The following is a 12,551-nucleotide window of genomic DNA, read 5'->3' as shown; positions in this document are numbered from 1 at the left end:
CGGTGTAATTAGTATTTTGTTCCTCGTGTTGAAATGTCCGTTCATAAGTTAAGTGTGCCGAATTCGTTTCCTGTCAAGTTTAGATATTTGTCAATGCTTAAGCCTTGTTGTACTTTCTTATGTAATGTTTTTTTATAATATAAGCATCAGCTTTTTTTTTTAACTGAAAATTTAATAATTTTTATCCTTGGCCCCCAAATCAACAGTGATTAAGAACATTCCTGTAAAGATTTGGTCTTTGTTGATTGTAGTGTGATGGTAGTTCTTTGCAGTTCTAGGAGGTCCACCCTCCCAGGCTTTGCTTTTTCTTTCAGAAGGTGTTTGTCTAAGATTACAATCAGGATTCAGTTCTAGGGTTTGGGAAGGAGTGAGTCATTCGCTCGACAATAGCACGTTTCTGCCCTCTCCTTTTCCAATCGACCACACCTGGCCTCTTGCCGCCAATGTCACACCGCACAATCTGAACGTCAGCAACACGAAATACTTTTCAAGAGATGTTCACAACTCTTTTCTTTTTGTCCCATGCAGGGAATTTTTCCCAGCTTTTACATCTTCCTATCAAAAAAAAAAAAAAAGGAAGAGACAAGGAAAACAATAGCTTCTCCCATCATGCCCTGCCTTCCCAAGATGCCCTTTGAGTATATAAATGAGCTAGCCATCCTTTCCTTCTTCTTTCCCAAAGAGCGATGCAGATACGCCCGGTACGTCTTATAATATTACTTATTTTTTTTGTTTTTGTTTTTAACCATAACCTAGCCTTAAACGGTACCTTTTTTCCCCCCTTTTGCATATACCCCATGCGCCCCCCTGATCTTCGAGATCAATAAGACACTTCATAATCCTTCATCCAAGCAGGCCTCCTCCTCTCAAATTGAGGCCTCTGGGGAACAACTTCTTGGGTTGACGTTTTCAGATTCACTACAGATATTCTCGTCCAGTTGTAAAGAACCGCAATGTGGGGCTAAGTCAAATTGAGGTGCATCGTTAGCTTCTCGGTGGATCTCGACTTCCTCCTCTTCACTGCCATCACTGCCCACCAGCAGGGTCACATGATGCAGGTCTAGGATATGCTGGAGAACGCCATTCACCATCACATTGTTTTTCGACTGCATTCCCATTACGACCCCCCTCCCCCAGCAAGTGGTATATTTTGCATTAGGGGGCTTCACCCACACCTCATTATCTGCTTTAATGGTAGCTTCTTCAGCCTCAATTCCTACCGTTTTGTTGCACGGATGCCGCCACTTATATGTGAAGATGGCTCTATGAGGCACAGTTGTCTCATCTTGTCTGGTTTTCGGTGAGATGTTGTACCAAAACACCGCCTCCATGGGTGAAATGTTGCTTTTTTCCACAGCAGCCTTGATGGTGCGATGATTCCTCTCCACTATTCCATTGCCACTCGGCTGATACGCTGCCCTAAAAAATTGCTTTACTCCCCACTTATCACACACCTCTTTAAAGGCTTCTGATTGGAAAGTGGGGCCATTGTCCATTAACAGTTTCTCAACCAGTCTTCTCTCCAAAAATATTTCTTCGATGACCCCTCCGATCGCCCATGCAGTTCCTGCCCTGATCTCTCTCCATATGGCAAACTTCCCTGGTCCACAGTCGACCATCGACAGATACAGCTTATGGCGATAATGGGTCACATCAATGCCCAATCGCTTCCAGTCCTCTGCAATGTGTAACTCTCCTGCTTCATGTCTGGATAGTCCGGGATCTATCGATTGGCACACCTGACAGTGCTCCACTACCTCCCTGACCTCCTCCTTAGTGGTTTCCAGGTAAACCTCTCTTGCCAGGAATAACGGCCATTCTCGCCCAAAGTGGTGCATTTCATGTAACTTTTTAACTTCCTCCCCTGCACAGCATACCGAGGAAACCTCCTTTCCCTCTTGCAGCCAGGCCTTCTTTACCCGTGTCATTGAATCTGTCTTGTTTTGTTTTTTTTGATGGGACTAGTACTACAGATACCCTCAACTGGAATTCCGCTATCAAATCTGCGAGTGCTCCGAGCCTGTGCTTGATCAGCATTTCTGCAGTACCTCTGGTCCTAAATCTCTTATCGGCAGTTACTGCTGACCTGATCCATGAAACTATCATTGCCGAATCAGATTTGATTTGAATTGTTTTCAATCCCCACTTCAGGGCCAGATTGATTCCTTTCATAGCGGCCTCCAGTTCAGTTACGTTGATATGGGAATAGTCGTTTTTCTTTCTTAGCCATGCCGCATCTTCCACAGTTACACCTCCCATCTCTAATACGACGCCCAATGCCACACTGCTGGCATCGCACCAAATCACCCCCGCTGACGTATCATTTCCCCTTCACTGGGTCTTCTTTTGTCACTATCGTGATGATTTCTTGTAGTATGTTCCTGACCTCCTTCGTCACATGGCCCTCCAAGCCATCAGTGCCAGTTTGTCGTTTAATAAATCCGCATGCTATCCTGAGCCAGCCGGTGATTGGATAGTGTCCTACCAGTCTCCCGCAGACCGAGAATTCTCGTTTTGTCAGGTCAGTTCCGACTTCGGGTATCGCATTCCCTTGTCTAAAGACAAGGCTTCCTTTACCATCTTGGCATAGTTTCAACCCCAACGCCGCTCCTCCATCCAGAGACTCTGCCGGTTTTGCAGTCAACCCATACCTCTCGACATGGCCTCTTACTTTCTCTGTTGTCACCTCTGCTTCCTCCACGAGAATGTCGTCAATGTACGAACTAGTGGCCTTGTCCACTGTACAGTCTTTACTCAGCACCGTCTTCAGCACGACAGTCATAATTCTGGGGGCTGAGCTCAGCCCGAAGCCTAACCGCATCAGGCAATACATCTTCCCCTTGTACCGAACCAATTGATGTTACCAGAGTTTTTCATCTACATGGATCTGGAAATAAGCTGACTTCAGGTCGATAATCTTAGTGGTTCGCTCCATCCTCTTCCATTTCCTCATAACCTCTTCGCATACATCAATCCCCTTTCTTGTTTTATTTTACTTCAGTTGAAGTTCTCAGAAATCAAGGGGCCCACAACCTATGACTAACACTTGAAGTCTATATGAGATACATAGAATGTTCCACTTAAGTTCTTTATTTCTCAAATACTGAGTTAGTAAAGAAGTTGTGAACATAATTTCATCTCCCCAATTAACCATTTTCATATGTTGTAGTATATCTTTTGTTTTGGTCTCTGGGTCTTACAAAATTCCAGGACAAGAATTTATCTAGTCTGGTGGAGTATCCAGCTTCGTGCTATTACCTGAGATAACATCACTTGGAGAAGGTGCACCATTCCTCGTTAAAGCTAATGTGAGTCAACCATAGTGAGGAGATCTTATTTGTGCAGCAAATACTATGTGATTTTGAATATTTGGTCAGGGTTTACCTCTATGGAAAAAGTATCCTCATGCCAGGTTGTTCTGACAAACCCCTGTACAGAGAGACCTTAGACACTCGAGGACAGTGTCTAGTAGGCATTCAAGTTCTCTAGTGTGGCAGGCTACGTGTCTGCTTAATTCTCTGAAATCCAGTACCGTTCTAACTTTATTCTTGGTGGGTTGAACAACCGCCAGTAATAGTAGCACTCCTTTTTCTTCCTCTGTCCACGGTTTCAGAATTCTCTCTTCTATCCACCTCTCCACTTCTTCCTCGAATCCTTTTATTTCTCCTCGCAGTGTTTTCTCATAGCAGCTTACTTTGTTTCGTAGTTCTGGAGGCCTGGAGATCCATTTCCATTCCACCATCCACCATCAAACCTCGCCAGGAAATCCTCATCCTCGATGCAGTAAGCATCCGGTTTTTGCATTCTGATATGTCTATCACCTTACACTCCTGCCATTCCTACTGCACCGAGGCGTCCGAAAGTTACTTGGCCCCCTCTCAACGTAGCGCCCCCCCCCCAATTGGTTGATCGCAATTACACCTAAAACCACATCAATATCACCAACCAGACGATCCAACACCAGGGATCACAGTCCAATGTGCACACCTTGCACCAGTACTTCCACTGTTGTCTCTCCTAGGCATTTCACCTCTCTGCCATCCACAGTCTTAATACTCCTGGCTCCGCTCCATGACCTAGCAACATTCTTCGCTACCAACGTCGTGGTGCAGCCTGTGTCAACAAGGGCCATGGCTCTCTTCCCATTGACTACTACCGGTAACTGAGGCAACGTTTTGTTGTGCACCATTTCCACATAGAAGGGGGAACCACTGGCGCAATGGTTCCCCTTCACTCGTTTCCCTGATCCTGCAAAGTAACGCAATAGCGGCTAATGTGCCCCACTCGTCCAAATCGGTAGCAGGTGACCCTCGGTCTCAGCTCTTTGCAGTCCTTGAACAAGTGAGGACCCTGGCACCAGAAGCACTGGATGCCAGGTCTCCCCTCCTGTCGCCTCGCCACCTGTCTCTCGTCGTTCAACTGGATTTCACAAATTTCCACTCACAGCTGCAGCCACAATTGGGCCCTTGACATTCTTGACTAGGACTCTGGTGTGGACCAAGAGATCGTCCATTTCCATGGTATTGATCTCAGTGATTCTCTGCATGTTTGTGGAGATTTCTTCCGGGAATCCGTTCACTAGGTATAGCTTTACCGTCATCTTCAGGTTCCTCCCCACGTAACCAGCCAATCCGGCCAGTCTCCTGGTCTCCACAGCAAAGACGTCAACAGACTCGCCAGTCCACCTCAAACTTGCAAGCTAGCTGAGTGCTTCAACTGAACTCTCAGCGAAAGCCACTGAGACAAGGTCTCCCTTATCTTCATTGTGCATCTGCTGGTAAATTGTGAGGACTTCCCTCTCTAAGTATAGCGGCAGCAGGGTGACCACGTCTTCGATTTTTTTTGCAACCTTGCCACGATTTTTCTAGCCATTTAATTAGGTCACCCTCCCCAGTGAAGGCTCTCAACATCTGAGTGTTCAGTCTCCAGTCAGCCATGTTAATCTGCTTGACAGGCCGAAATAGCTTCTAAGGTTACAATCAGGATTTGGTTCTGGGGGTCGGGACGTTTCTGCCCTCTTTTTTTCCAATCGACCACACCTGGCCTCTTGCCACCAATGTCACACCGCACAATCTGAACGTCAGCAACACAAAATACTTTTCAAGAGAAGATGTTCACGACTCTTTTCTTTTTGTTTTTGTTTCTAACCATAACCTTAAACGGTACCTTTTTCCCCCCCTTTCGCATATACCCCACAGTTTGCTTATTGCTAAACGCCTGTGGAATGCCTGGCACTTTTTGCAGATCATAGGGCCCCTCCTTGGGGGTGCTGACTTCTCAATCCCGCTCCCCAACCCTGGTGTATTAGTTTTTGCAGTGGGGAAGAACTAAATACCTTAATTATTATTTGGATTGGTCGAACTACTGTTAACATCCGAGTGTGGAGTGTCGATTCCAGTCACCCGGCCTATCCTTGACTTGCTCACACTAGATGTGAGGGATTCTAATTCAAACAACTTCTCCCACTTGGTACTGTCCCAGGACATCTTGCGGATCAGGACTGGCCATGGAGTCAACACTTTGTATCCTATGGAAATTATTAGTTTGTTTATTTCTTTCTTTCTTTTGTTCTTCCTTCCTTCTTGTCCCTTCCCTAGCATTCATGATGTAGCGTCTACCCCGGAACTAAAATTTGACAGAGACTTTTGAATTGTCACCGTTTCCGGAGAGCTCTAAAAAAGAGGACAAAAGAAAAACGTGGCGCCAAATTCGAGTGCCCTCTCTTCCTCTTTCGCTCGCTGACCCTTGAGGAGTTAACACACGCTACTGCTGTGTCTGTCACATGTGCGCGACACATGCTATGCCAGTTCTCATAATGAAACAAAAAAAACATTCTTCTTACCTTTCCACGCCACTTTTCACTCAAACGGCTATCCCAAAGAAGAATATTTAATTTATCTTTGCTTTTCGACTTTATGCCAAAAAAAGAGTACATTTACCCAGTCAGTAAAGATTTCTTCCTTTTCTATGGACACAAAAGAAACCACATGAGTGTGATACACAAAAGGGTAAATAAAATTACACTTCTTTTAACAAGCCAAGTCTGACTATTTATTTTCATTAATTTTTCTGAATATTTGTTTTTTATTAATGTTTATGAAAAATTATTTTTAAGGAGCTGTTCGTCGTTTTGCCCGGCGAGCAGCTCACTTCACTGGTGACCCCTTTTTGTCAGACTTTGGTAGAACATGCGAGGAGCTGGACATTCCCAATTCGGCAGTTTAAAGACTTTCAAACTAAGTTTTTCTCAACCCAGGCCAGGGCGGCAAACCAACCATGGATAGTGATACCATATCGGCGACAACGGCAATACAGGCCATTCTTAAAATTCCGCCTTTCTGGACACACGACCCGACGTTGTGGTTCGCCCACGTGGAAGCTCAGTTTTTCACTCAGTGAATTCACAGCGAATTAACTAAGCTGAACCACGTGGTGGCCGCACTCACACATGAAGTGATGGCTGAAGTCTGCGACTTGATAATGGCATTCCCAGGATCTATTTCTTATGACACTTTTAAGTCGGAGTTAATCAGAAGAACAACCGACTCCCAACAAAAGCGTCTCTGGCAACTGCTGATCGAGGAGGAACTCGGCGACCAAAAACCATCCCAATTACTGAGACGGATGAAACAATTAATGGGCGAAAGCGTTCTACAGCCGGACATCCTCAAACAATTATTCATTAGTAGGCTGCCGTCCAGTATTCAGATGATACTAGCGTCTTCCAAAGACACCACCTTGGTCGAGGAATTGGCGGAGTTGGCAGGCAAAATCATGGAAGTAACGGTTTCAGTAGCCCCGGTGCACGCACAGGCACCAGAGGATTCCTTTCTCGAAACCTCAGGCACCTCCACATATATCCGCGAAGAACTGGAAAGACAAGCCCAACTAATCCAAAACCTGAGTGACCAGATTCGTGATATGGAGCTCAGACCAAGCAGATACCCGCGTCCGAGCAGACAGAACCATTCTCGACCACAAAGTAACAGTCGAAATGGTGACAGGCTGTGTCGATTCCATGTGTGTTACGGCAAAAAGGCTTTCCAATGCCGCAGGCCTTGCTCTTTCATAAAGAATGATAAGCAAGCGGGAAACTGCCGGGCCAGGTGGTAGGGGCGACCGATACCCCTGGCAGAAACCACATTCGTCGCACCCTTTACGTCACGGACAAGAACACTGGTACACGATTCCTCGTTGATACCGGTGCAGAAGTCAGCATAATCCCCAAGGAACTGTTGAAAGAGAAACGTACCCCGTCGACTTTTTGTCTACAAGCCGTGAATCACTCATCTATTCCGACTTTCGGAGAAAAGTAGTTAACATTAGACCTGGGATTCCGACGCACCTTCCAATGGATTTTTACTATCGCGAAGCTGCCCATTCCAATTTTAGGAGCGGATTTCTTGCATCATTTTGGCATACTTGTGGACGTCAAACGCGACAAAGTAATCGACAATAGCACTGGACTTACCGTGCAAGGGAAGATTAATAGAAAGATGACGATAAGCCTGGTCATATTGAAGGATGCTACGGACCCATACACAGACCTCTTAAAAGGTTTCCCTAATATAACTCGTCCTGTTTTTAGCAACGACAGGGTTACACACGATGTTACCCACCACATCCAGACCAGAGGACCTCCTGTGAGCGTGTGCCCACGCAGACTCAAACCTGACTGCCTGAAAGTTGCCAAGCAAGAATTTCAGCACATGTTAGATTTGGGTATTATTCGACCCTCCGACAGTAATTGGTCATCGCCACTCCACATAGTGCCCAAAAAGTCAGCAGGCGACTGGCACCCTTGCAGGGATTATCGAGCACTGAACAGTCGCACGACTCCAGATAATTACCCCATTCCTCACCTCCAGGATTTTTCAAACTCTCTCCATGGTAAATCGATATTCTCCAAAATCGATCTCATCCGTGCGTACAATCAGATTCCTGTGGACCTGAAGATATCCCCAAAACTGCTATAACTACCCCATTCGGACTCTTCGAGTTTTTACGAATGCCCTTTGGACTGAGAAATGCTGGCCAGTCCTTCCAGCGATTTATAGACGCAGTCTTACGTGGATTACCATTCGTTTACGCATACATTGATGATCTACTTGTAGCGAGTTCATCCGAAAGTGAACACGTACAGCATCTACAGCAACTGTTCCACAGATTGTCGGAATACAGTGTTATCATCAACCCCAGCAAGTGTGAGTTTGGAGTCTCTTCGCTTTTCTTCCTGGGACATTTAATTGATTCGGAGGGTATCCGCCCTCTCCCGGGAAAAGTCCAATCCATTGTTGATTACCCGCCTCCCACTTCCCTTCGTAAACTTCGGGAATTCCTCGGGTTGATAAATTTTTACAGGCGTTTCGTTCCTCACTGTGCCGAAATCGCACAGCCCTTAACGGATGTACTCAGGAACAAAAAGAAAAAAAATGAGACAATCACTTTGAACGGAACGGAATTACACTCCTTCAACAAAGTAAAAGAAGCGTTAATGACTGCCACTATGTTGGTTTTCCCCCATCCACACGCTCCCCTATCCCTGTCAGTAGACGCATCTGATGTGGGCATTGGAGGAGTATTACAGCAGTTTGTAGACAACACGTGGCAACCACTATCTTTTTTCTCCAGGCGACTTCAGAATGCTGAGACCAAATATAGTACCTTTGGCAGAGAACTTTTAGCCACTTATTGTGCGGTCAAGTATTTTCGCTACATGCTAGAAGGATCCGACTTCACTCTTTTTACAGACCATAAACCGCTATCGCACGCCTTGCTCGCCAAACCCAGCAAGAATTCACCCAGAGAAGCTCGTCATTTAGACTACATTTCTCAGTTCACTTCAGACATCAAATACATCAAAGGCATTGAGAACGTTGTCGCCGACACATTATCGCGCATGCACATTGATGCCATTCAGCCTACTGATAGTATCGATCTTAAACAGATCGCCGTCGACCAAAGAAATGATGAGGAGTTGAATAACTTGCTACATTCTGAAAGCCTATCGTTCAAACAGGTTCCCATACCCTTTTCTAGCGAAGTGATTTGGTGTGATATCTCAACCGGACATGAGCGCCCTTATGTTCCTCCCAAACATAGGCGAGCTGTTTTCTCTCAGCTGCACAGCCTATCGCATCCTGGCATCCGCTCTACACAGAAGTTGGTGACGTCTCGTTTTATATGGACAGCCATCAATCGAGATATACGCGAATGGACCAGGAGTTGCATACCTTCCCAAAAGTCTAAAATTCATAAGCACATTAAAAGCCCACTTTCGACCTTCTCAACCCCTAAAGCTCGCTTTCAGCACGTCCATATAGACTTAGTGGGCCCACTCCCACCCTCCAGAGACTGTACACATCTGCTGACTTGCATTGACAGGTTTTCGAGATGGCCTGAAGCCATACCCATTAAAGATACTTCTGCGAAACTGTGGCCAAAGCCCTTATCACACACTGAATAGCTCGTTACGGGGTACCTAACACCATTACAACCGACAGAGGTAGACAATTCGACTCTTACCTCTTTTCAGAACGGTCTCACCTACTCGGATGTAAACACATACGCACTACTTCATACCATCCGGCGGCAAACGGCATGATTGAGCGCTTTCACGGGCAATTGAAAGCGTCCTTGAAAGCATACTCCGACCCTAACAGATGGATGGAATACCTTCCCTTCGTTCTCCTAGGTATTAGGTCCACCATCAAAACGGACATTGGTCTAACCCCAGCTGAAATGGTCTACGGAGCCTCACTGACCTTGCCTGGGCAGATGGTCACACCTACCACCCCCGAACGCATGCCAAACCCGGCGAATTACACCTCCCGTGTAAAGGATTATATGGCAATACCTTTCAACATCGCGCCAAGAGCACAAGATGTACAATTGCATGTTCCCAAGGACATGAACTCATGGACACACGTGTTCGTCCAGAATAGTGGCGTGACTACCCGCCTTCAGTCGTACTCAAGAGATACCCGAAATTCTTCATAATCGAGATTAATGGCAGACGTGACTCGGTCAGTGTCAATCGCTTAAAGAAAGCAATTTTTGACGATGATGTCACACACATGCAGAAACCAAAGACTACGGTCCATTTTGACGACCCCGACTCATCGAGCACGACCATTTCTACCAGGTCGGGTAGACGCATTCAGCGCCCCACACCGATTTGCTGTTTACACTCAGTGACATTCTGTTCTCCTTATCGACATACTGTCTAGTAGGGGGGTAATGTAGCGTCTACCCCGGAACTAAAATTTGACAGAGACTTTTGAATTGTCACCGTTTCCGGAGAGCTCTAAAAACGAGGACAAAAAAAAACGTGGCGCCAAATTCGAGTGCCCTCTCTTCCTCTTTCGCTCGCTGACCCTTGAGGAGTTAACACGTGCTACTGCTGTGTCTGTCACATGTGCGCGACACGCGCTATGCCAGTTCTCATAATGAAACCAAAAAAAACATTCTTCTTACCTTTCCACGCCACTTTTCACTCGAACGGCTATCCCAAAGAAGAATATTTAATTTATCTTTTCTTTTCGATTTTACGCCAAAAAAGAGAACATTTACCCAGTCAGTAAAGATTTCTTCCTTTTCTACAGACACAAAAGAAACCACATGAGTGTGATACACTAAAGGGTAAATAAAATTACATTTCTTTTAACAAGCCAAGTCTGACTATTTTCATTAATTCTTCTGAATATTTGCTTTTTATTAATGTTTATGAAAAATTATTTTTAAGGAGCTGTTCTTCGTTTTGCCCGGCGAGCATTCACTTCAATGATCCTGGATATGACATTAAACTATATCCAATGGTGAGGCCTAAGCTTGTAGGCTTTGGGGAGTGTGGAACTACCCTTTAATTGCCATTGCTCCCAGGTCCGTTCTGACCCAGAGTCGTAGTATCTGTTAGGATCCCAACTATGGGTTAAATAGAAACAGACTTGAAAAACATTCTATAAAAAAATTTTTAAAAATCACTGGATTTGGCATTAAATAACCTGAATATACCGTAAAACAAAAACAACCAACCAACCTAGCATTCATGCCCTTTCCCCCCTTTTTTTATGTCATGTTACTGCTTTCTGCTCGCTAATTGGAAAGGGGCGTTTTGTGCCAAATTGGAGCACGTGTAGGACTTTTGAAGTGACATCATTAGTTGCTGGAAAGACATCGTTGAGAGAACAAGAAAGACATATCGAATGCATCTTTTTAAGGTCTCAGGAGAAAAGGAGATCTGAAGGATTGTTAAAGACGATATACAACTCTGTCCTAACAGGACATTAAAATTGAGAGAAGAATAAGGCAGAAAGGCATGAATATAACTATCGAGAAAGGGATAATTAAGGATTATAAGAAGAAAATTTGTCTCATGAAAGTTTTTCTAAGAAACATGAATAAAACTAAGATATTCTGCCTTCATGGATTTTTAATCTTCATCAAAGAAGGACTATTGGAGAAGATAGCATAGCCTCGCCGTCCCTCTGGCAAACAACGGTTAGATCTACTCAACCAGAATAATGGTATGCAGCACATATTTGCTCCCCAAACATAAACCCAGTTGTACACGTGGCTGTGTAAAGAACATTCCAGCTATACACATGTTCACCTTTCTACACCCACGCAAATTCTGAGGGCATAAAAACTAAGATTTTGTCTTTTCACCTGGACATAAGCACGCCACATGACACAGACCCATACTTTTCGTCCAATCATTGTTCGAAAATAAACGCATTTTCGTAAATGCTTTTTTGGCGGTCTCCAGGAGCTGCTAGAGATCTTTAAAAACTCATCACATGCCAAAAAGAATCACTCGAGCCCAGCCAGCATGCTGTAAACAATAACACCAATTCCACCCACAGATGTTAAACTCGTGCGCACCCGTTATTTAATTCTCCACGTGGAAATGAACTTTTTACCTTGTTCTAATTTTTTGCTGAAGTAAGCAAATGACTTTTATGTTGCTTAATCTATTTAATCTATATATATAAAAGACAAAGGCGGCGGGCGCGTTTTTGTATGTCCAAGAAAGGCTTTGGTGGGAGTGTGTATCGTGGGGGGTTTACTATTTCTTAGAACTTTTTATGTACACTCTAGATCATAATATCTACGATTTGTGAAGGGTCGTCGTGTCTAGATTTATTTTTATCAACTTTTATAAAATTTGCACTATTCCGTTCTGTAACATATTTGCTGGTGTTTTTCATACATATAAAGTGAAACTAATCAAAGCAAAGGTAGTTCCTTGGCTTTCCTGCCCGGGATATTCAGAAAGCAATCAGCTTTGATCAATGCGGTGAAAACCCGTCATATTAGATAATTGCTATTCATTTGGACACTCCCCTTTTTATGGGGAGCTGGGTTTTCCCCTCCAACATCTTGAGGAAACAAAACCAAAAAAACTGCCTGGCAGCCAAAGTTAAGTATGGGATTTAATTCCTCTATGGCGTGATGTTTGACCTCATTAAATTTACGCACCTGTGTGAACTCATTCACTTAACTTTTTAATCGTTTAATTTCAATGATTATCACTTCTCTGCCTTCTTAGC

General features: G+C 44.6%; 1 protein-coding gene across 1 annotated transcript; it reads left to right on the top strand.

Annotated features, from left to right (window-relative positions):
* The first annotated feature begins 6,456 nt into the window (after positions 1–6,456).
* LOC145263565 (uncharacterized) lies at positions 6,457–7,113 on the top strand. Its single transcript, XM_080120411.1, has one exon. It carries the CDS (start codon positions 6,457–6,459, stop codon positions 7,111–7,113), a length of 657 nt encoding a protein of 218 aa, XP_079976537.1.
* Positions 7,114–12,551: the final 5,438 nt, after the last annotated feature.

Source organism: Euprymna scolopes, chromosome 39 (genome assembly GCF_053919585.1).
Source record: "Euprymna scolopes isolate OS-2025 chromosome 39, ASM5391958v1, whole genome shotgun sequence".
Classification (NCBI taxonomy): Eukaryota; Metazoa; Mollusca; class Cephalopoda; order Sepiida; family Sepiolidae; genus Euprymna; species Euprymna scolopes.
This window is presented reverse-complemented; position numbering and strand designations above follow the sequence as displayed.